The sequence below is a fragment of the Rhinatrema bivittatum genome, chromosome 8, assembly GCF_901001135.1.
Source record: "Rhinatrema bivittatum chromosome 8, aRhiBiv1.1, whole genome shotgun sequence".
Taxonomy (NCBI): domain Eukaryota; kingdom Metazoa; phylum Chordata; class Amphibia; order Gymnophiona; family Rhinatrematidae; genus Rhinatrema; species Rhinatrema bivittatum.
In genome coordinates, this window is record NC_042622.1 from 36,563,373 (window position 1) to 36,589,106 (window position 25,734).

The 25,734-nt window shown below is 43.1% G+C and overlaps 1 protein-coding gene across 2 annotated transcripts in view; it reads left to right on the forward strand.

The window, feature by feature from the left end:
• The window catches only part of GDAP1L1 (ganglioside induced differentiation associated protein 1 like 1), a 175,534-nt gene extending 151,197 nt beyond the window's left edge, over positions 1–24,337 (forward strand). For both annotated transcript variants that reach the window (XM_029611674.1, XM_029611673.1), the window contains exon 6: positions 22,531–24,337. In XM_029611674.1, the coding sequence (XP_029467534.1) occupies positions 22,531–22,874 (344 nt within the window). In that variant the 3' untranslated portion in view covers positions 22,875–24,337. The remainder of the gene's footprint in view (positions 1–22,530) is intronic.
• The last annotated feature ends 1,397 nt before the right edge of the window (positions 24,338–25,734 follow it).

Consider the following 25,734-nt stretch of genomic DNA (forward strand, 5'->3'; position numbering starts at 1 on the left):
GAAAATAACCTCCCACAAAAATACTCCAAAATTATCTATTTTTGTATTCGTTGTATTTAAAAATAAAACAAGCCTCCAAAGACCCAGCACCAAAGCCTAGCCCCGACAAGGCCCAGTGCCAAAACCTAGTCCTGACACACAGACCTAGGCCTGAACCAGCCCAGTGCTGAGGTCTATAACTGATGCCGAGATCTGAGCCCATCACTGAGGCCTAGTCCCAGGCCAGGCCTGACATCAAGGCCTAAGCCCCAGCTGGGCCCAGCACCTAGACCTAGCCCTGGGGCCTGTCCAAAGTGGGCCGTGGCTGTGTTCTTGACAATCGCAGGGGCCGGGGAGCTTCCACCCTGGACCTCTTCTACCCCATTCCTGGCTCCAGCGTTAGGGCCAGGAGCAATGCCCAGGTGCTTCCACATGCATCCTGGTTCTTGAAAAATGGTAACAATTCAAAAAAAGAGCAAACAATTGATTTCCACATGGTATGAAACAATCCCAAAAAAAAAAAGAAATCACAATATGAAAAACTTTCCACTAACGCCAAATCTATTAATTCATTAGCACAACAGCTTATTATATTTTTTCTTATATTGTATATTTTAATTTTTTAATTTTTATTTCTGAAAATATACCGCATCAGCAAGCCTGTCGGTTTGTCTCAGTGTAAACTAAAAGACCGCCCGGACTAATCAATCATTTGCGGTATTATTTGGTGTAAAAATACCTCCCCGCTTCTAACAGCAAATTTATAGTATCTTCAATGAGGGTATCTTTGTGACAGCAATATTTTAGTCTCTGCAATGAGGGTATGTGTATATTTCACAACAAATGAAAGGGTATTTCATGGAGACCTCGAAATCTTGTTCTCTGAAGGTCTCAGTAAGGCCAATATGTTTCACAAACTGGCTCAATATATCAACAGTCCGATTTTCAAAAACTGGCTTGACAACGGCCGGAGTTTCGCGTCTCTCACTTCATCAGGAGCCTATAATTACTCCCATCCTAATGGAGCTCCATTGGTTGCCCATAGAACAGAGAATTCAATATAAAGCATTGAGCATTTTGCATAAGGCAGTATACAACAAGCGGGTAGAATGGCTGAACGCAGCAATAAGGTTACATGTACCGCAGAGAAATCTGAGATCTGCCAATAAAGGCTTACTATCAATTCAATCTTTTGTATCTGCAAAGCTAACATCAGTAAGAGAGAGAGCCCGATCATTAGCTGGGCCAAAAATTTGGAACAACTTACCAACTGAGCTAAGATTGGAAACAAATACAACACAATTTAAGAAAAAAATTAAAACGTGGTTATTCCAACAAGCATTTGAGGCTGAAAAAAAATAAGGCACAACACGAATGAAATGATTTAACAGCTGATCGCGAATGCTTAACAAAGGCACAATAAAGTCAGGATGCAGAACAACTGAGAAACAAGAGATTATCAATGTTATGAACGTGCTATGTATGAATTAAGACTAAAATGAAATTGTAACTTAGTAATTAACTGTAACAGTATATGAATGAAGACATTTGGTCATTATTTTTTAATTGATGTATTTTATTAATAGGATAAGTTTTTATGTATTGTAAACCGATATGATGGTTATAACCAAATACCGGTATAAAAAAGTTTTAAATAAAAAATATAATTACCTTCTTTCATCAATGTACAACCAGATGTTTATACCCTTCAAAAGCGTTCCATGTTCCTTCCCTTCAAAAAACCATATATAACCAATATTAAACCAACCATGTAGAGTAATACTTATCTTTATTGTTGGCTTGAAGTGCTGAATCCTTACATGGGACAACATGTCTCCCGCTTCTTCTTACTCAGGAACACAGACCATTTTCCCGGCATCTTTTGGTTTAAATAGTGTGACAATCTCATGTAACCAATAGGACAGCACCACATCACCCATCATGTCATTCCGGCACTCAACCTCTCTTTCAAAGAAAAACATTTAATTATAGGCTGGTGTTGAGCCCTATTGGATGTACGGTCTGTAACCTATGGATCCATTTCTGTTCAGATCGTAACAATTTCAAATTTAAATCTCCTCCGCGCCAATGTAATGTCAAATGTTCCAAAACGCATACCTGCAGATCATCAAAAATATGAGACATATCTTGACAGTAAGAAACTAAAATGGCATTGAAATGACTGTGTGCCAAACATGAACGATGTTCACTCAATCTTGTTTTTAAAGAACGCTTTGTTTTGCCCACGTAAAATTTGTCACAAGGACATTTAATGATGTAAATCACTCCAGCTGTCTTGCAGGTAGTATGGGTTTTTAGCCACACTGTCTCCTGAATAGATGAAAAATAAATAGAGGAAGTATGCATCATAATATGACATACAGAACACTCTCCACACGGTGCATGTGAGCCTCCAACTTCCGCCTACTGGTTTTAATGTTGAATCCAACTGTACCAATTGGTCTTTCAAATTAGATCCTCGTGTGTAGGTACAATGGGGTGTTATCTGAAACTCATCATATATTTGTAAAATGTACCAATTCTGAAGAATCAAATTTTTCATAGTTTTCGCCATGGGAGAGAAAGGAATAATGTATGTTAAAACTTCCTCTTCCTCTCTTCTACAGGTTAAAAATAACCAATCACAATTGGTGTGTTTGGCTCTTTAAAAAGCTCTTTTAACACAGCAAACCGGGTACCCCCGAGCAAGGAACCTATCTGATAGATCCTTCGATTGATGTTGGTATTCTTTTTTTGTGGTACAAAGTCTACGAATCCTGAAAAATTGGTTCATTAGAAGATTTTCCTTTAATTGTCGTGGGTGGGCACTTGTGAAATGTAGCAAAATATTGCTGCAAACAGCGTTTCTATATAGGGTAGTAGTAAAGCCTCCAACTTCTTTTGTGATCAGTATATCCAAAAATGTAATATGATGAGTTTGAAAATTCAAAGTAAAGCGTAAATGAGTGTTACATGAGTTCAACCATAATACAAAAGAATCAAAATCTTCTTTCGTCCCCTGCCAAATAATGAATATATCATCAATATAATGTTTCCACATTATAATCTGTTGAGAAAAAGGATGATTATTATGAATCCAAGTTTTTTCAAAATAGCCCATATATAGATTTGCCAAATCAGGGGCCATTGTGGCACCCATTGCTGTTCAGCAAATCTGCTGGTAAAACTGACATTCAAAAGCAAAATAATTCTTTGTTAATGAGATTGTTAACAGAGATCGCAAAAATTCTGAAGGAATCCGGTGAGGACGGGGACAAAGTTCGAAATATTCCATCGTGATATTAATGGCTTCATCTTGAGGGATGCAGGTATATAGGGACTCTACGTCCAACGTGGCCAAACAAAGATGTTGTGTATTACATTGCAAGCTGTTTAATGATCTGTTCAACAGATCCCCGGAAATGGCTGTGGGTGCCGCAAGATTGGAGAATAGCGGTTGTAGTCCCACTTCATAAGAGTGGTAACAGAGAGAAAGATGGAAACTACAGGCCGGTTAGCCTCACCTCGGTAATGGGAAAATTAATGGAGATGCTGAAAAAATAAAGGATACTGAACTATCTACAATCCGGTAAGTTTCTGGATCCAAGGCAGCATGGATTTACCAAAAGAAGATTCTGTCAGACAATTCTGATTGATTTTTTTGATTGGGTGACTAGAGAATTGGATCAAGGAAGAGCGCGTGATGTCATCTCCTTGGATTTTAGCAAAGTTTTTTGATACTGTCCCGCATAGGAGGCTTGTGAACAAAATGAGAAGCTTGGGAGTCAGCACCAAGGGGGTGGTGTGGATTACAAATTGGTTGATTGATAGGAGACAGCTTGTAATGGTAAATAGAATGTACTCTGAAGAGAGAGCCATGTTAAGTGGAGTGCCACAGGGATCAGTAATGGGACCAGTTCTGTTCAGTATCTTTGAGAGCGACATTGTGGAATGGATAGAAGGTAAAGTTTCTCTATAATCAGATGATACCAAGTTCTGCAATAGAGTGGACACGCCTGAAGGAGTAGAGAGAATGAAAAGTGAATGAAAAGTGAAACATAGGAGGCGCAGATACCTGAAAGGTTTTGATGATGTACAAACATCAAATCTTTTCCATTGGAAAGAAATCAATAGAACTCCAGGGAGGACGTCTCAGAACCAACTTCAGAAAATATTTCTTCACCGAGAGGGTGGTGAATGCCTGGAATGCCCTTCCAGAGATTGTGGTGGTGAAAACCAAAACAATGAAAGAATTTAAAGGGGCATGGGATAAATACTGTAGATCCGTAAAGGCTAAAGGATGAAAATGAAGAGAAGAGTGCATGGGAGTAACTTTCTGGTATGGCGGTTACTACTACCCTTAACCAGTAAGCCTTCATACTGTTGATATAACTCCATCATGGCTCCCTGCTTCAATGGCAGGGGGGAAAGGGGAATTGGATTTGTACAGCAACCAAGGGCCCTGACTTTTACAGTATGGGAGTAACTTGCTTATGCACTTTGGTTACTGCCCTTAACCTATTAGCCTGAGCTTTGATGCAACTCTAACAATGCTCGCTGCTTCGACAGCAAGCCATAACGGGGAACTGGATTCAAACAGCAACCATCGAGGGCCCTGACTTTTACAGTCTGGGAAACTGATACGCATAGGGGTAACCCACATGGCGTAGCAGATACTACCATAAGCTTACTGGGCAGACTGGATGGACCATTTAATCCTTTTCTGCTGTCATTTCTATGTTTCTTATGAGTTCGCACTGTTACTTCTAAGAACTGGCTTTATTTGAAAAGTATTATCATGCAGATCATTACCTCTGGAAACAATGGCCAGGAGCTGTCTTTTATGTTAAGTGTGTGCCCTGCACTGATTCTGCAAACTCATTCATGCAAACATTCTGCCCGGTGCCTTACAGAGGACCCACAGAGGTCAGACTAATTATTGGCTATCTTTTTACACTTCTGCTTGCATAGGGAAGGAAGGTATCCAGTGAAAGAACATCTGTGACAGCAATAAGGAAAAACGTGACCTGGGACAGGAGCATTACAGCTAAAAAAAAAAAAAACCAAAACAAAAAAAAATGGTACTATTCTTATAAGCTGCCTAGACAAGAATGAGTGTCAGGATATTACCAAACAGGTAGAGAAATGAAGGTTTACAAGTAAAAAAAAAAAAATATATATATCTATATATATATATAAAAGGTGATGCTTCTTATTGTGCCAATAGATTTCTACACTTTCATTTCAGGCCTGAGGAAGGGAGTATTAGCTCCCGAAATTTAGTCAAGAAATGGATCTACGTTTAGAAAAAAATTATCTGAAATTCAGAAAAAGCCTCCAAACTTTTCTTTTCATATAAGCTTATCCACCCAGCTGATTTGTTTTAGATTTCCTTTTTATTGTATATTTTACATTTTTAATTAATCTCTGTTTTAGTTCTAATAATATATGATTTATGTTTCTGTTTTAATCAAATTAGTTATTCTGTTTTATGCTTTTCTTGATGTGTTAATTATCTATGCTTGGAACATGTTTGGGTTTTTTTTAATTCCTACAGTTGTAAGCTAGGCAATAAATCAAGTGTGTATAAATAAATATAATACATTAAGCAGGCCCAATTAAAAGGTATCACTTTATATTATTATTATTTTTTGCTTGTTAACTTTTATTTCCCTACTTTCCTGTGTGTGCACTACAAGGCTACAATACTTATTTATCCAGAGCAGGCAGTGAAATAAATTGCCCTGTTGGGGCAAAGCATTCCCTAGTGTGTTTTATTTTAATGCTGTTGTAATAGGGACAGCTGGGATCTGGGAGGATAAATGAATCAGGGGGGAGGGGGTGGAGGCAGTGAATTATTTTCATTTTGAAATCCAGTCTTTGGGTAAGGCGGGTTTAGCTCAGCAGAGCACACCCTAGTGTTGCTGCAACTCTGAGAGCAGTGGAATTCCAAAGATCTGCCATGGGGGTCATAAAATAAGGCACAAGGACTGTTTGCTAAAGCTCCTGCATGCATTAATAATACTTATTATTTATTTGGTCACATGCTAAACTGCTTGCCATTCAGACTGGCACAAAGGGGGAGGGTAACTTTGATACCGGCGTGTAGGCACGTATGCCGGCTTGCGCCAAAGGACGCAGCCATTTTAGTAGCGCAGATATGTGCACATGGTATAAAATAGGCTGTACGTGCATGCATGTGAGACAATTTTATACGGATGTGTGCATGTGCGCACAAATGCCACTTCTACCTTGTAAGTGGGGGGGATTTTAGTAGACATGCGCGCCGATGCAATTACCAGTTTCCCCAGTTTGTCCAGGTAAGGGAAAGGTCTTCCTAACCCCCTTGTTAAATAGCCTCCCTTTTACCCTGTTAGAACCACCCCTTAAAACTCCGCTAGATTGTTTTATTTTATTGCTTACAGGCCATCCATAGCAGTAGTAAAGTTATGTGGCGGGGACCCCGGCACACGTTTCATGTTAAAGGCCCGGGAATGCCCATGTCCCACCCAGACCATGCCCATATCTTCTTACTTCTGCGCGTATCGGGAGGAGGCTTTTAAAATCCACTTGGCGTGTGCCGGCCGGATATACGCGTGTATCTCCCAGTTCTGGTGTGTAGCATGCTTTTAAAATTCACCCCATTATGGGTAACTACATTTGCTAGTTTCCAACACTGGGCCTTGTGTGCTCAGCATTTTCCCCTAAAAAGACAAAATGGGAGAAAATCCTTCGTACATCTGGCCCATTATGCACTAGTGTACAGAAAAATCCGTGTTCCTGAAATGTAACAGAGGCCTTCCCATATAGGAGATTGAGTTTTTATGACTATTTTATTATTCCCATCCCTGTATTCTTTGTTTATAGTACTGACTTGTGACTTCTAGCTTGCACGCATAAAGTACCTTACAGCAAACACTGTGCTCTGCCTTTAACATTACATAATTTGAAACTTGTGTTTTTTTGCAATATTTGAGTTCTGTAATTTCAGTTGAGCTTGTGATGTTTTGATTATGGGCACAAAGCTGTGAAATGTAGGTGGTTACGGCAGCACATTTTTATTTTTTTTTGACAGGCCGTTGGTTGGCCACGCACTCAGTTTAACTCCTACCTGCAGCTTTTCGGAGCAATTCTGCCACGTGCAGGGGCTGTTTATTCAAAACAAAAGGAAATGAAACAGAACAAAATCAAAAACCAAATAAACAAGACAGAAAAAAAAAAAAAATGACATGAAGCAGAAACGTCTTGGCTGCACACCCCTCCTGCCTACCCAATCCCTCTGCTCGAGCAGGGATGTGCTGAGGGAGCGGGCTCCCAAGGTGTCAGGTGGAATCCTGCACGGGACCCTGACCAGCTCGTTTGTGAGACCTTTGCTGCCCTGAGGGTCTGAATGATCTTTCCCACGTTTTCGGGGCCCCGACAGACAGGAGGCAGCCAGCAGTAACTGAGCAAGCAAAGAGAATAAAGTGCTGTGCTTGGAATCCAAGGAGTCAGCTGCCTGTGTGTGAAATTTGAGTAATGCTTGCTCAGAATAAGGGCAGAACACCAAGAGCCGCCTCTTCAATGAGCAGAATCAACTTGGTGAGAGCCGCTCGAGAAGGAACTGCAATTTTTTTTTGGGGGGGGGAGGAGGTTTAATCGTCCTTCTTTGGCAATTATCATTATATAATTGGGTCCCCAATGGGGTCAAATGGCGGGGCGTTAATCCTTCTTCTCTCTCACTTACACAACTACACTTAGGGCTGGATTTTAAAAAGCCTACGCGCCCCGGGCCTAAAGCCCCGGGACACGTCTAAGTCCTGGGGCTTCAAAAAAGGGGGCGGGGGGTGGGGTGGGGCCAGAGGCCTCCGGCACAGCGGCCATTTTTCGCTGTCGGAGGATCGCGTGCTTGCAAGCTGCCGGTGCTCCTGCCCAAAGGCAGGCGTAACAGGTAAAATAATGGTCGGGGGGGGGGGTTAGGATAGGGCTAGGGGCCGGGAGGTTTAGGGGAAGGGAGGTTAGGTTAGGGGGTTGGGAAGTTTCCTCCCAGGCCACTCCGATTTTGGAGCGGCCTGGGAGGGAATGGGGGAAGGCCAGGGGCGTTGGCACGCGCAAGTTGCACAATTGTGCACCCCTTGTGTGCACCGACCCCCGATTTTATAACATGCGCGTATGTTATAAAATTGGGTGTCCATGTGCGCGTGCAACTTTAGAAAATCTACCCCTTAGTCTTAGTCAAAAGGCCTAGAGCAGAGCTTTCCAAAGTGTGTGTCGCGACACTTTACTGTGTCGCCTGAGGTGTGCCGGTGTGTCGCGCAAGCCCGGTGCACGTGACACACTGGCAAGTGCAGGGGCCGGGAACCCATGGCTCCGAGCCAGATATGGCTCTTTTGAGGGCTGCATCTGGCTCGCAGACAAGTGTCGCCACACTTTCCCGCTGACCCAGCTGCTCCCCGGTCCTCCTCCGCCCGGGCGGAACGCGGCAGGACAGCTGCGTGCTCTCTTCTTCCCGTCCCCCCCGGAAGAGGAAGTGGAGAGTATCGGGTGCGTGAGCGGCAAGAAGAGGCCATGCTAGTGCGCTCGGCATCGGCCCGAAGAAAAGAAGACTGCAGCGCGGCTCGGAGGATAATGAAGAGCTTCAACCGCGGCCGATGGGACTCCGCCTCCGCGAGGGCTGAAAATGAAGAGGTTAGCGTTGGGAGGAGGCTGCTGCTGCCGCGAGTTCCCGGGGTGGGGGAGAGAGAGAGTGAATGAGCGAGCAAGCTGTGTTTGCTCGCTCATTCACTCTCTCTCTCCCCCACCCCCACTCCGGGAACTCGCGGCAGCAGCAGCCTCCTCCCAACGCTAACCTCTTCATTTTCAGCCCTCGCGGAGGCGGAGTCCCATCGGCCGCGGTTGAAGCTCTTCATTTTCCTCCGAGCCGCGCTGCAGTCTTCTTTTCTTCGGGCCGATGCCGAGCGCACTAGCGTGGCCTCTTCTTGCCGCCCAGGCACCCGATACTCTCCACTTCCTCTTCTGGGCCGCGGGGGCGGGGGGCGTGTGTGTGTGTGTGAGAGAATGTCTGTGATTGAGAGCCTGCCTGTGAGAGAGAGAGCATGAATGTAAGTTTACCATTGGGAACCTGTATGTGTAAGTTTGTGATTGAAAACCTGTTTGTGTGAAAGAGTATGTGTGTATGATCGAAATCCTTTGTGTGTGAGAGAGATCATGTGTATGTATGATTAAGAGCCTGTGTGTATAAGTAAGAGAGAGACAATGTGTGTCTGTTTGTGATTGAGAGCTGATTTAGGTGAGGGAGCATGTGAGTATGTGATTGAGAGCCTGTGTGTAAATGAGAGAAAGAGAGGACATGTTTGTAAGCATGTGAATGAGAGTCTGTGTGTGAGAGAAAAAGACAGCATGTATGTGTGTGATTGAAAGCCTGTCTGTGTGTAAGCGTGAAAAGATAGACAGCATGTGTGTAAATGTGTAATTAAGAGCCTATATAAGAGAGAGAGAAAAAACATGTGTATATGTGAGTACTGAGAGCATGTGTGTATAGGTGTGTCACTGAGAGCCAGTGTGAGAGAGAGCGCTGGTATGTGACTGAGAGAGGAGAAAGTTCCAAACAAACCACCCCACCTCCTGCTAATTCAGAACAATCTCAGGACACCTGGATATCAAACGTTCCCAGGTATGCAGAGCAAAAAAATGTTTGTATCCTTATTATTTTTCATTACTGGGTCTTTGTGTCTGCTATTTTGAAATATTTTGTTGGTATCTGGAAATGTTTTATATGAGTTTTTAATTATTGGATATTCCACTCAGCTGTTTCGAAATATGTTCTTTTTGTTAGTACAGTTTTACTGCTGACGATTTTATATTTCTTGATTTGTTTTATAAGGATGGGTGATGTTTCTTTTTTCCTTTGTTACACTGCATACAGAGACTCTGGCTTGTTGCAGTTTCCAATTCAGTTTTTTCTGCATGCTTCTTGTTATGCGTTTTGGTCTCTTTATTCTATGTTAGGTGAGGGACAGCACGTGATTCAGGTGAGGTTTTCTGCTGGCGTGTAGTTTCTGTGTAGGACTCTATAGCAGCCTGACTTGGTCCGTTTTCCTAATAGGAGATGTGTTGGTGTCTTAAGGCCTGGTGTAATATTTTCAGAGACTTATTGTACTTTAAAAGTGTGATCTTACATAAAATGCACACATTTACTTGTACTTAGTTTTAAACATATTGTATGGCTCTCATGGAATTACATTTTAAAATATGTGGCGTTTATGGCTCTCTCAGCCAAAAAGGTTCCTGACCCCTGGGCAAGTGGGAGCCAATGCGGCCGCCGGTGGACCTCATCCCACTGGCGGCTGAGCAGTAAAGAATCGCTGTGCTGTGTGCCGCGGACACACAGCAGGAAGATCGGCATGGCCGTGGTGGAGCTCACCTCACCACGGCCTGAAGAACAAGGTCACGTCAAAACGTGCAGATGCTCCGCCTCCTTCCTGCCCACGCGGCCCCGGAAGGAAAATGTTGCCGGAGCCGCACGGGCAGAAAGGGGGAGGAGCATCAGCCACGTGCAGAAGAGGAGCAGCGTCATTACAGCGTGTGAGAAGAGGAGAAGGCCCCCACCGCAGATCGGTCCGAAAAGATCAGGGCCGCTGCAGAGCCCATCCTGCAGCGACCCGTGAAGAGGAGGCCCAGAGGTAAGAGAGAGGTTGAGGGCCCGTAGAGTGTGTGCATGTATGAGGTGCGTTGAGAGATTGGATTGCGTGTATGAGGTGTGTTGAGAGATTGGGTTGCGTGTATGAGGTGCGTTGAGAGATTGGGTGTGGGAGTGAGGACCTGAATGTTTGCAGAGACAGCATGTGAGAACCTGTATGTGTGTGCGAGAGACAGCATGTGATAGTGAGAGCCTGTGCTTGAGCAAGACAGCATGAGGGAGTGAGAGAGAGCCTGGGTGTGTGAGAGTCAGACAGCATTTGCAAGAGAGAGACTATGAATGATTGTATGAGAGAGAGCATGTGAGAGTGAGAGCCTGTGTGTGTGTGTGTGTGTGAGAGAGAGAGAAAGCATATGAGAATGAGAACCTGACAATGTTTGAGGGAAGAAGACAGATGGAGAGAAAAGAAATAGAAAAAAAGACAATATGAAAGGAATTGCCAAAAAAATAAGAAAGGGGAGATGGAACAAAAAAGCCTGTGACCAACCGATTAGAAAACTAAGTTCAGACAGCAAAGGTAAAAAAAAAAATCAATTACTTTTTACTGATTGGCACATGTAATCTTTGGTAATGTGCAAGAGTAGCACTTTCTCTATGCGGATCTCACAATGTACGAGATCAACATGGAGGAAGTGGAAACCCACGGGGCCTGCACAGAGGAGGCAGCAGAATGGGCTTCAGTGCCAATAGCAGCAATCAGCGCCTCCCCAATAGCCATGTGGCAACAGTGACAGTGGCAGCAGAGGAATGAGAGAGGCTCCGAGGTTGCTGGCAAAAGAAAGAGAGGGGGTCTGCCTTTAGTGTGCATGTGTATGAATGGGAGTCTGCCTAGGGGTGTATGTGTGTGAATGCATGGGTGCCTGCCTGAGGGTGTGTCTGTGTATGAGAATGTATGGGTGTCTTCCTGGGGTTTGTATTTGTGAGAATAGGTGCCGGCCAGTGTGTAGTATATGTGTGTGTGTGAGAATGAATTGGTGCCTGCCTGGGGGTCTGTGTGTGTGTGAGAATGAATGTGTGCATGCCTGGGGGATGGTGAGGGAGTGGTGTGAAAATGAATGGGAGCCTGCCTGGGGGTCAGTTTCAGTGTGTGAGAATGACTGGAAGCTTGCCTGGGTGTGTGTGTTTGTGTGTACGTGAGGGAGCCAGAGAGAGTGTGTATGAGAAAATCCAGGGGAGTAAGAGTTTGTGTGGGGGGTGTGTGTGGAGGGGGAGAGAGTGTCTTAGAGCCTGAGAGTGTGTCAGTGTCTGTGAGAGCGAGAGGTTATGGTGGGTGTAAAAGCATGAATGTGTATGTATGTGACAGTGTATGTGTGAGAGAGAATGGACATGTGAGTCTGTGTGAGAGAGGATAACCTCCTAATCCTGGACAATATCAGGGTGACTGGAAATCAAGAGCTCCCACGTATGGACAGCAGGGGCTTTTTAAAATCCTTATTAGTTTTAATTATTGGGTGTTATTTGATATATGTGCTGTTTTGAAATATTTTATTGGTGTTTGGGAAATTGTAAAAAATGTATGATTTTAATTAATAGAAATTCTATTTATCAGTAGTTTTAAAATATTATTTTATTAGTATGGTTTTACTATTATAACTGATGCTTTGTTTCTTGATTTTATTTGTTTTATGAGGAATGGTGGTTCTATTTTTCCATTGTTAATACACAGAGTCTGGCTTCTTGGGGTTTCCATTTCAGTTTTTGTCTAATTTGTGCTCCTTTATTTTGTATTCTGTATTTGGTGAGGGTCTGTCTCTGCTCTGTGTGTGTGACCATTATGAGAGATTCTGCTAGCATAGGGATCTATAGCAATCTGGTTTGTTTTGTTTCCTCAGTAGGTGGTGTATTGGTATTCTAGGACCCAGTGTAATATTTACCCTTGCTTTTTCACAGGTAGGGTTATTGTTGTTTGAGTCCTTGGTGTTATTACTGTTATGTTACAATGGGATTGCAGTATAGATTTTGAGTGTCTTTTTTACGAGGTTTTCTTTTAGTTCACAATGTGCCTGGAGGTGGAAAGTGTTTGTGCTGCTGTTACTGTGAGGTGACACCAGCATTTGAAAATATCTTTCAGTATGATGAGCTGTAAGGGAAACATTCAATCTCCATTGTTTGGGGGAATTTCAGTGGATGCACAGAGTTACAGAACTGGAAGTGCAGGATTTATATTGACATTCTGTCCCTTCCTATAAATTCCAGACTTCTCTCTCATAGCCATATATAATTAGTTGAATGAGGCTATCAATTTTATAGTGTGAAACTGGCCAGCTTTTTAAAATTACGCAGAAGACCCTTTGGACTTTATTAACACCAAATATTCAAAAGCTGTGTTCATCCCATCAAGCTCATATATCTCATTAAAGAGGTAAATTGAATAACACAATAACTTTGTTTTATTATTGTTATTCATAAATTATAACAATAACATTAATCTTGGAATATTATATATTTTTAATATAAATGAAAGGTTTTCACAAGATAGGTTGTGTCGTGAAACATTTTATCATGTATATATTTAAGGAAACATACGTAAATTGTCGAAATACATTTTGTTCGTTTAACCTTTAACCTCTGGTTTGCTAGTAGACTGAATTACTGTGTCCCGAAATTATGTTTGTCTAAAAAGTGTGTCACCAACATGAAAAGTTTGGAAAGCTCTGGCCTAGAGGGTTTCATCATGAGCTCATGGCAACAAACCCTGTGTTTAACCCTACACTTGATCTCGGCCAAAAGGCCGATAAGTGATGGTTGCAGTTCACTGTGTATGACTGTGCACAGGGTGGGGCAAGGAGGACCCTAGCCTCTGTCTCCCTTCCCCTCACGCTCCCCAGATTATAACGACAGCGTTCTAAAGCTGTGTAAATTGAGACCTTGAGATTAGATCAGGCAAATGCAAAAGATCAAACAAGATAATGCTAATTTTAAAAAAGGGATCAAGGGGTGATTCAGGAAATTACAGAACAGTGAATCTGACATCTGTGCCAGGCAACATGATAGGGACTATCATAAAGAACAAAATTGCTGAACATATAGATAAACATTGTTTAATGTAGTGGTTCCCAACCCTGTCCTGGGGTCCCCCCAGCCAGTCGGGTTTTTAGATTATCCACAATGAATATGCATGAGAGAAAATCTGCATGTTATGGAAGCAGTGGGTTGGGAACTACTGGTTTAATGGGACAAAGCCAACATGGATTTAGCCAAGGGAAGTCTTGTCTCACAAATTTGCTACATTTTTTTGAGGATGTAAATAAACATGTGGATAAAGGTAAGCCAGCTGATATAGTGTACAGTATCTGGATTTCCAGAAAGCATTTGACAAAGTCCCCCATGAGAGACTTCTTAGGAAATTAGAAAGTCATGGGATGGGTGGCAGTGTCCTATTGTGTATTGCCAACTGGTTAAAAGATAGAAAACAGAGAGTAGGGGTAAATGGTAAATTTTCCCAAAGGTGAATAGTGGATGGAGAAACAGAAACATAGAAATGATGGCAGAAGAAGACCAATTGGCCCATCCAGTCTGCCCAGCAAGCTCCCACACTTATTTTCCCATACTTATCTGTTTCATCTACCACCAAGTTCAGGGCCCTTGCTGGTAACTGTGTGATTCAAATTTCCTGCCATACCCTGTCATTGATGCAGAGAGTAATGTTGGAGTTGCATCAAAGGTGAACGTAAGGCTTAATGGTTAAGGGTAGTAACCGCAGCATCAAGCAAGTTACCCCAATGCTTGGTTACCCAGACTGCACAGATCAATGCCTTGTTGGATGTTGTCTGAATGTAAAACCTGATTTCCTGATTTCCCCACTACCGTTGAAGCAAAGAGCAGTGCTGTATATGTATTCAAAGTGATGTATCAGGCTTAATTGGTTTAGGGTAGTAACCGCCGTAATAAGCAAGCTACCCCCACTCTTATTTGTTTACCCAGATTGTGAAGTTCAGTCCTTATTGGTTGTTGTCTGAATGCAAATCCTGTTTTCCAAATTTCCCCCTGCCATAGAAGCAGAGAGCGACTCTGTATGCATTCAAAGTGATAGGCTTAATTGGTTTAGGGTAGTAACCACCATAATAAGCAAGCTACCCCCATGCTTCATTGTTTACCCAGATTGTGAAGTTCAGTCTTTGTTGGTTGTTATCTGAATTCATATCCCCTTTTCCACATTTCCCCTTGCCATTGAAGCAGAGAGCAATGTTGGAGTTGCGAAGGCTTATTGAGTAAGGGTAGTAATCATCAGGTAGTAGCCTCCATTCCAGTACTCCACCCCCATGGCTCTTCTCTTCATTCCCATCCTCTAGCCTTTATGGATCCACAGTGTTTATCCCATGCCCCTTTGAAATCCTTCACAGTTTTAGTCTTCACCACTTCCTCCGGAAGGGAATTCCAGGCATCCACCACCCTCTCTGTGAAGAAATACTTCCTGACATTGGATCTGAGTCTTCCTCCCTGGAGCTTCAAATCGCGTCCCCTTGTTCTACTGATTTTTTTCCAACGGAAAAGGTTTGTTGTTGACCATGGATCATTAAAACCTTTCAAGTATCTGAAAGTCTGTATCATATCATCCCTGCTCCTTCTCTCCTCCAGGGTGTACATATTTAGGTTCTTCAATCTCTCCTCATAAGTCATTTTATGAAGACCATCCACCTTTTTGGTCGCCCTTCTCTGGACCGCCTCCATCGTGTCTCTGTCCCTTTGGAGATACACTCTCCAGAACTGAATACAGTACTCCAGGTGAGGCCTCACCAAGGCCCTGTACAAGGGGATCATCACTTCATTTCTCTTACTAGATATTCCTTTCTCTATGCAGCCCAGCATTCTTCTGGCTTTAGCTAGCGCCTTGTCACATTGTTCGCCGACTTCAGATCATTAGACACTATCACCTCAAGGTCTCTCTCCTGCTCCGTGCACATCAACCCTTCACCCCCCATCAAAAACAGTTCTTTCAGATTTCCACATCCCATTTGCATGACTCTGCACTTCTTGGCATTGAATCTCAGCTGCCATATCTTCGACCACTCTTCCAGCTTCCTTAAATCCCGTCTCATTCTCTCCACTCCTTCCGGCGTGTCCACTCTGTTGCAGATCTTAGTATCATCCGCAAAAATACAGACCTTACCTTCTATCCCATCTGCAATGTTGCTCACAAAGATATTGAACAGGACCGGTCCCATCACCGATCCTTGCGGCACTCCGCTTAACACCGCTCTCTCTTCAGAGTAAGTTCTATTAACCATCACACATTGTCTTCTGTCCGTCAACCAGTTTGCAATCCAGGCCACCACCTTGGCACTCACTCCTAAGCTTCTCATTTTATTCACAAGCCTCCTGTGCGGGACCATATCAAAAGCTTTGCTGAAATCCAAGTAGATGACATTGAGTGCTCTTCCTCGATCTAATTCCCTAGTCACCCAATCAAAAAAGTCAATCAGATTTGTCTGACAGGACCTTCCCTTAGTGAATCCATGCTGCCTCTGGTCCAGCAATTCTTCCAACTGTAGATGGTTCACTATTCTTTCTTTCAGCAGCGACTCCATTACTTTTCCTACCACCAAGGTGAGGCTAACCGGCCTGTAGTTTCCAGCCTCCTCTCTGCTCCCACTCTTGTGAAGCGGGACCACCACCGCTCTTCTCCAATCACTCGGTACCACTTCCATTTCTAGGGATCTTTTGAACAGGTCACGCAGCGGACCCGCCAGCACATCTCTGAGCTCCCTCAGTATCCTGGGATGAACCTCATCAGGCCCCATGGCTTTGTCAACTTTTAGTTTTCCAAGCTCTTCCCATACCTTCTCTTCTGTAAACGGAGTTACATCTATTCCTCTCCCCTTCAGTTTCTTGTTAACTAGCGACGGTCCTTCTCCAGGGTCCTCTTTAGTGAACATCGAACTGAAGTATTTGTTTAATATTTCTGCCATTTCCTCATCTCTCTCCACACATTGATCCTTTTCACCTTTCAGTTTCACTATACCACTTTGGACTTTTCTTCTTTCTCTGATGTATCTGAAAAATGTTTTGTCACCTTGCTTTACCTCTTTGGCAATCCTTTCTTCTGCTTGACTTTTTGCCAACTTGATTACTTTCTTTGTTTCCCTCAGTTCCATCAGATATTCTTCCTTGTGCTCCTCCCTTTGGGATCCTTTATATTTCTTGAACACTGTTCTTTTAGCTTTTATTTTGTCAGCCACCTCCTTCGAGAACCAGATAGGTTTCATTTTTCTTTTGCTTTTCTAACATATTGATTAGTTGCCTTGGTAATTGCTCCTTTTAGTTTGGTTCATGGTTGTTCCACATCTCTCTTGTTCTCCCAGCCTTCTAGTTCTTCTTCCAGGTACTTCCCCATTTCATCAAAGTCTGTGTTTTTGAACAGCAAAACTTGGGTCTTCGTGCTTCTCTGTATCCTATTTCTGATATGAAACCATACTGTTTGATGATCACTGGTGCTGATGTGGGCACCCACCTGGATATTAGAGACATTATCTCCATTGGTGAGCACTAAATCGAGTATAGCTTCCTCCCTCGTGGGTTCCGTTACCCTTTGTTTGAACAGAGCCCCTTGCCCCTTGCCGGGCATCCACTATCTCTCTACTTTTGTTAGATTCTGCAGAAGGGATTCTCCAGTTTACATCCGGCATATTAAAATCTCCAACAATCACCACTTCTCGTTTCTTTCCCATCTTTTGGATGTCTTCAAGCAGATCTCTGTCAAGCTCTTCCATTTGATTTGGAGGCCTGTAAACCACTCCAATAAAAATGGATGCCCCATCATCTTTTTTTAGGTCGGCCCATAATGCTTCTTCTTTGTCCCATCTTCCTTGCAGCTCAGATGCTTGGATATTGTTTCTGACATAAAGAGCCACTCCTCCCCCTTTCCTGTCCTCTCTGTCCTTACTTAATAAGTTATAGCCCGGTATTGCCGTATCCCAATCGTGAGATTCCGTGAACCACGTCTCCGTGACAGCAACAACGTCCAAGTCCGCCTCTACCATTAGGGCTTGTAGATCTGGGATTTTATTGCCCAAACTACAGGCATTTGTGCTCATTTTAATTTGTTTTTATTTTGGTTTATTACGTATGTTTGGTTGGATACCGCTTTTTATTTCCATTTTTTCAGTTATTATGTATGTTTGGTTGTAAACCGTTTTGATTAATTCTCTGAATTGTAAAGGCGGTATATAAACATTTTTAAATAAATAAATAAAATAGCTTTCCAGCTTTTCTTGTTCAGGTTACTGCTTTTCTTGGACTCCTTTTGTGCCTTATTTAGTTGAGTTTTGTTATCCATTTCACCCTTTTCCATTGCATTTGTATTTGGGGGGTGACATTCTAATTACTTTCTGCCACCCCCAGCTTCTAGTTTTAATGCCTTATGACATAGGATTTGAATTTATCTCTTAGGATCCTTTTACCTGCCACAGACAGATGTAAGCCATCTTTGACATATAGCTTTTTAATCTTCCATGCACGGCCCCAGACTCCAATAAATCCAAAACTTTGTTCCTTTCACCAGGATTTAAGCCATACATTGAAGTTATTAATGCGGCTTAGCCTCTCCTTCCCCTTTCCCTGAACAGGTAACACTTCTGAAAAGGCGATGGTTGTTGCCATGTGACTAATCTGCTTTGCTAGAGACTGGAAATCTTTCTGTACCACTTGGATGCTGTTTCTAGCAAGGTCGTTGGTTCCCAGATGGATGATAATGTCAACTTTAGAGTCTTTGCTTTCTTCTTTGATCACTTTGACTATGGGTAGATCTTTAAAAAGTACGCTGGATTTTATAAGATACGCGCGTATCTTATAAAATCCGGGGTCGGCGCGCGCAAGGGGGTGCACATTTGTGCAACCTGCGCGCGCCGAGCCCAGTGCGCGCTGCCTGTTCCCTCCGAGGCCGCTCCGATTTTGGAGCAGCCTCGGAGGGAACTTTCCTTTGCCCTCCCCCCACCTTCCCCTCCCTTCCCCTACCTAACCCACCCCCCCGGCCCTATCTAAATCTCCCCCTTACCTTTGTCGGCAAAGTTACGCCTGTTGAAAGCAGTCCCCTGGGGAGCCTATCCGGGGGCCCGCCCCCGAAACGCTGCATCGTTTCGGGAACGCCCCCGGATACGCCCCCTCCTGCCCCTTTTCGAAAGCCCCGGGACTTACGCGCACCGGCGGCCTATGCAAAATAGGCGCGCCAGCACGCCCTCCCGCCCCTTTTCGAAAGCCCCGGGACTTACGCGCGTCCCGGGGCTTTACGCGCACTGGCGGCCTATGCAAAATAGGCGCGCAGGGCTTTTAAAATCCACCCCTATTTGAATAGCATTTCTGCTGGCCGATGATCCTGGGAGACATTTAACTGTAGTGTTTCCCTCACTAAGAGTTCCCAGATTAGTGCCTCTGATGACAGAGTCACCCAGAACAATGAGCTTTTTCCTTTGGTTACTGATTCTATTATAGAATTTCTGTATGCATTGGGTTTCTTCTTTCTTTTCAGATAACACTTCAAACTCTTTTGCAAGAGCTTCTTCAATATCTAATACAGAGAAGGCATTTTGTACTTGTGTCACTTGATACAGCGTGTGTCTCCGCATCACAGGTCTAATTCTACTGGCGCCCACTGCCCCAGGGATCTGTTCTGGGACCGCTGCTTTTTAATATATTTATAAATGACCTGGAAATAGGAACAACAAGTGAGGTGATCAAATTTGTCAATGACACAAAATTATTCAGAGTTGTCAGATCACAAGAGGATTGTGAGAAATTGAAAGAGGACATTGTAAACCTGGGAGACTGGGCATGCAAATGGCAAATGAAATTTAATATAGACAAGTGCAAAGTGATGCACCTAGGGAAGCTACACAATGCAAGGTTCCACATTAGGAGTCACTATTCAGGAAAAAGATCTAGGTGTCGTCATTGAAAATATGTTGAAATGTGCTCAGTGTGCAGCAGCAGCCAAGAATGCAAATGGAATGCTAGGGATTATTAGGAAAGGAATGAAGAATAGAGCAGAAAATATCATAATGCCTCTATCGCTCCATGGTGCGACCTCATCTTAAGTATTGTGTTCAGTTCTGGTCACCACATCTCAAGAAAGCTATAGCAGAATTAGAAAAGGTATAGAGAAGGGTGATCAAGATGATAAAGGGGATAGAACAATTCCCCTATGAAGAAAGACTAAAGAGGTTAGGACTCAAGCTTGGAGAACAGACGGCTGCAGGGAGATATGGTAATGAGTGGAATGGAACGAGTAAACATTAATCAGTTGTTTACTCTTGAAAAGTACAAAGACCAGGGGGCACACAACAAAGTTACTGGGTAATACACTGAAAATTAATAAGAGAAAATATTTTTTTACTCAACGCATAATCAAGCTCTGGAATTCGTTGACAGAGGATGTGGTGAAAGCTGTAGTGCAACTGCGTTTAAAAAAGATTTGGACAAGTTCCTGGAGGAAAAGTCCATGAACCATTATTAAGGTGAAGTTGCAGATATCCACTGCTTATTCTTGGGATAAGCAGCTTGGAATCTATCTACCCCTTGGGATCCTGCCGGGTACTTCTGACTTGGCCACTGTTGGAAACAGGATACTGGGCTTGATGGACCCTTGGTCTGAACCAGTATGGCATGTTCTTATAAGGATATGAGCAAGAAAGACTGCATAATGGCAGTTGGGCTCCTTACTGTTCATTTGACTGCATGGTCCTGTAATTGTTCTAATATATTTGCCTGGCTTGCATAGAGCACATGGTATTTTGAAGTCTTCCTTTTCTTCATTGAAGTACTTGAAATTGTTCTGTTCCAAGTTTTGGTCTCAGAGAAGGGGGGGACAGGGTTAGGACTCAGTACAGTATCTCTTTAGGCCTCATCTGTAGACAAATCTCAACATTTGAGTACTGTGCACCCTTTCCTGGTCCTCATAGGTATTTTGATGGCACCGGTGTGTTTTTAGAAATCCTGTTTGTGTGTGTGTGAGGTGGGGGGGGTTGGTTTCATCCATAGGTTGTGTGTTTTTTGTAGATAGATGTGTGCATTTCAGGAGTCAGCTGTTTTCTAGGAGGGTGTTTTCAGGTATCTCGAAGCTCATCAGTATTTCTCTGTGTCGCAGGGGATAATGAGAACTTGCAAATTTTGGAATGTCTATCAATAGAAAGAGGATTCTTTGAGGGCAATTTTCAAACTACCCGCATTGCTTGCAAATTCCTGGAATACTTTTTGCCCGCAGTCCATATGCCAATTTTCGAAGTGAAAGTGCCGTAGTGACATTAGCACTTGGTGCAGGTGCTTTTTTCAGCGGAAGATAGCACATTTAGATTTGAAAATGTAATTTGCGTGCATTATTTTTTCTCTCCCTGACCTAAGCACGCCCTCGGGAATGCCTCCTAATGCAACGTTGTAGAACCTACACATGTATGTTTAGCCTGGGTTAATGGTGGGCAGGTTTTTAGAAAATGTTTTATCCTGGTGAATGGCTTTTGAATATTGTACTCTTTATGTCGTATTATCAGCTCTGCTAACCATATCAATAAGCCATCCTGTGACTAACTGTGGGAGGAGAAGAGTACTCTCAACCCTGGGATCTATCGACCCACTATGACTATCTTATCGAAAGGCAGACATAATAACTAGGGATGTGAATCGTTTTTTTGACGATTTAAAACAACCATCAGATATATTTTAAATCGTCAAAAATCGTTAGAGCTGCGATACAATAGCAATTCCCCCGATTTATCTTCAAAAAATCGTAAATCGGGGGAGGGGGAGGGCGGGAAAACCGGTACACCAAAACAACCCTAAAACCCACCCCGACCCTTTCAAACAAATCCCCCACCCTCCCAAACCCCTCCAAAATGTTTTAAATTACCTGGGGTCCAGTGGGGGGCTCCCGGCACGGGAGGGGGGGGAGGGGGGGAAAACCGGCACACCAAAACAACCCTAAAACCCACCCCGACCCTTTCAAACAAATCCCCCACCCTCCCGAACCCCCCCAAAATGTTTTAAATTACCTGGGGTCCAGTGGGGGGAGGGGTGTCCCGGCACGATCTCCCGCTCTCAGGCCACGGCTGCGTTAATAGAAATGGCGCCGGTGGCTCTTTGCCCTTACCATATGACAGGGCAAAGGTAGCGCCGGCGCCATTTTGGTTCCTGACACCCGACGTCACGAGTGCAGGAGATCGCTCCCGGACCCCCGCTGGACTTTTGGCAAGTCTTGTGGGGGGGGTCAGGAGGCCCCCCCAAGCTGGCCAAAAGTCCTTGGGGGTCCAGCAGGGGTCCGGGAGCGATCTCCTGCACTCGTGACATCGGGTGTCAGGAACCAAAATGGCGCCGGCGCTACCTTTGCCCTGTCATATGGTAAGGGCAAAGGGCCACCAGCGCCATTTCTATTAACGCAGCCGTGGCCCGAGAGCGGGAGATCGCGCCGGGACCCCCCCCCCCCCCACTGGACCCCAGGTAATTTAAAACATTTGGGGGAGGTTCGGGAGGGTGGGGGATTTGTTTGAAAGGGTCGGGGTGGGTTTTAGGGTTGTTTTGGTGTGCCGGTTTTCCCGCCCTCTCCCCCTCCCGCGCCGGGACCCCCCCCCCCCCCTCCACTGGACCCCAGGTAATTTAAAACATTTTTGGGGGGTTCGGGAGGGTGGGGGATTTGTTTTAAAGTGTTGGGGTGGGTTTTAGGGTTGTTTTGGTGTGCCGGTTTTCCCGCCGTCCCCCGATTTACGATTTTTAACGATTTAAAAAAAACAAAAAACAAACCATGACGATCAGATTTCTCTCCCCCCCCCCCCAGCCAAAATCAATCGTTAAGACGATCGATCACACGATTCACATCCCTAATAATAACATGATATTGTTATGAACCAGAATTCAAATTTCTAATTTATTTATTTATTTTTTTACTTCCCCAGGGCAAAAATGTGAATTTTGGCTATGTGGACATGTTTTTACCCTAGCTGACATTCTACTGGGAGCCACACTGCACCGTCTTAAGTTCCTTGGACTATCCAAAAAGTACTGGGAAGATGGAAGCCGGCCCAATTTGCAATCCTTTTTTGAGCGAGTACTAAAGCGCTATGCATTCAGAAAAGTGTTGGGAGACGTACACACCACTCTTCTCTCCGCCGTGTTACCCAACGCCTTCCGCCTTGTGAAACGAAAACCTCCGTCTTTCTTTGGCGCCTCCTTCCTTATGGGATCCTTAGGAGGAATGGGATATTTCGCCTATTGGTATTTGAAGAAAAAATACATCTAGTGGCGGATGTTTGGTGTTTGATGTCTCTGTGCCGTGCGATATTACAAAAGCCAAGTAGCTGTCATGAATTTGAACAAAAGTTATTAAATGATATGAAAAATTATATTGTTAATGTAAACATTCCATAACATAGAAGTAGGACTTAAAACTTACAGCTACAAAATATTCAACTTGTAAATGCCTTTGTTCGGGTCATTTACTGAATTGCAGTGATTGACCTGATTAGTGTAAAGGTGATAATACATATCTGCACCTACCTTGGACTGCAACTTGTACTGAAGCAGTAGAAAGGAAAGAAAAGTCTCTTAAAATATTCCTGCCTCTCCTGGTTCAGATTCACTAAGGATTTTCCTTATAGTCACAAACTAGAAAAGACCACGTTCTCAGAAGGCCCCCAGCGGGCGTACAGCAGATTTAAAATATTTTATTAGAACTAGGCATCATTGTTAAAAATGAATCCAATCCCCTCTGAACTGAAGGCAATGAATTAAGGTAGACCCAGTTATGACAAGATATGCAAACGGAGAATCACAACTCATGGTTCAGTTCACAGTCCCTGGAATCCAGGGGAATCTCTCTCCCCCTGGTCAGGAAGAGGATGCATGCCTTACCCCCCTTCCAAGTGAAAGGACTGGTTGGAGGGTGGGGAGAGGATTTTCCAGGTCCACTCGTCTTTCCTCTCCCACCATCAGCTGGGGGAGAATCACTTTCTCCTTCCCCAAGGGGAGAACATGCCTCCCTCTTTGAAGGCTATGCCTTCCTGGGTGGAGAAAGAGAGATTTTCCAAGCTGCCCCCCCCCCCCCCCCATGCTTCACTCTCCTGGCTGGTGGGACGATGACAGGCTACCCCACCCCATGAATGCTTCCAGCTTTCATGGAGGGAAAAGACTGAAATGTTCAGCTTTCATCATTGTCATATTTCTGCTCCTGGGTATGTAGAAGATGCAAGAGGAATACATGATGATCATGCACAGCCCAGAAGTGGATAATATTTATAGAAAGCTACAATGTTGTCCGGGCACAGAATCAATGTGCTCTGAAGTAATTAGTTTTAAGCTATCAATCAAGCATTTAATTTTATTACATTATTTTCCCCTTAAGTGACATGAAAGAAACTATTTTCTCTTGGTTATTTTTTTTTTTTTTTTAATAAATAAAAATATAATTCTGAAAGTTCCTGAGACATTAAGTTGCTGCTAGGATTCAATGTGACTAATCATTTCTGTTTTGCTTCTCTGTCCGTTAACTACGTTTCTGCAGGAGGGAAGTGCAAACAGTGTTGAAAACACCAATAACGTTTGTTATTTTGTTTCCTGTCGTTTCCAATTCAAAACGACACAAAACAAACATTTGTTTCGTTTCTGCGTTTTCACACGTGCTAAGGTGATTTAGCGTGTACTAAAAAATGCAGAAGCAAAGCAAAAAAAAAAAGTAAAGTAAAAATGAAATAAAAATGTCCCCCTTCTTACCACCTATGCTGCGATGCAAGAAGGTAATCGATTACAATCAATAAACAAAACCAAAGTAGTGGGGGGGAGGGGGAGGGAGGGGAAAGAGCACTGAGCTTTGGCTCAAAAGTAGACCTGCGTAAACTGACCGGAAATTGCCATGACGAAGCTTGGTTGTACATGATTATTGCGTTAATTAACCATGTTTCTATTACGTTCATTAAATCCAATATTTTTATCGAGCTGGGTTTTTAAAAAAAAAAAAAAGCCTTCTGTTTCCTTTCTTTCACCTCTGTGTCTTAAAAAAAAAAATCTTAGTTTTAAAAAACACTATGATTATTTCTGAGCAAAATTCTGTCTCTTTATAGGCCAGGCCTCTTATGCCTCATTTTCATAATTGTTCTTTTGCAAACACTCGCCATTCATTGAAAACCTCTGGGCTGTGGTCAATGATACTTCTCTTTTTTTTTTGCATTATGAAGAGGAATAGGGCTGATAGTTCCTCAAGTGCTAATTTATTTATGAAGTGATTTTCTGGTTTCCTATGAGCATGCCCATATCTCCAGCCAGCTGGATACTTCTCTCTGCCTTTTGCATGTGGGGGGCAGAGGGAACCTCAGTTCTTTCATAGTTAGAGCACAGAGATCCCATAATGAATCTGGTGAGATTTAAGTAATCTTCTAAATTCATTATAGGTTAATTTTTGGTTTTCAAATGTATGTGATTTCCTTCCTTATTTATTTATTTATTTAAAAATGTTTGTATACCACTTTTACAATCGGGAGATTAATAAAAACGGTTAACAAAAATAAAACATACATAATCTAGAGATAAAAACTTAAAAATTTAACAGTAAAAACAAATAGGGTAATATAAAACATAGTTCAAAAAACATAAAATAAATAAAGATACAAGAATGCTAAACATAGTGCCTTCTAAAAATGTAATATGAGAGGAGAGTGGTTAAAGATGGATGGGTGTCAGTTGATTAATAGGGAAGAGAAAAACTTAGGTTATGGTTGGGTGCTGATCAAGGAGTTAAATGCTTTCTGGAATAGGTGAGTTTTTAATGCTTTCTTAAATTGTTGAGATGAAGGTAGGAGACGTAAAGAATCAGGCAAAGAGTTCCAGAGGATAGGCCCAGCTACCGAAAAAGATCTTCTATGAGTTATTTCCAGTCTCGCAAGTTTGACTGAGGGTATATCTAAAAAGTTTTTTGATAATGATCTTAATTGTCTGGTAGGCTTATATATACGGAGATTAGAGCAGAGCCATGTGGAAGAAGATTTGTAAATAAGTGTATGAATAATTGTCAAGATTTTGTAATGTACTCTATATTTAACAGGAAGCCAATGGAGAGAGAACAAAGTTGGGGTAATATGACTTCTGAGTGAGGTGCCGGAAAGAATCCG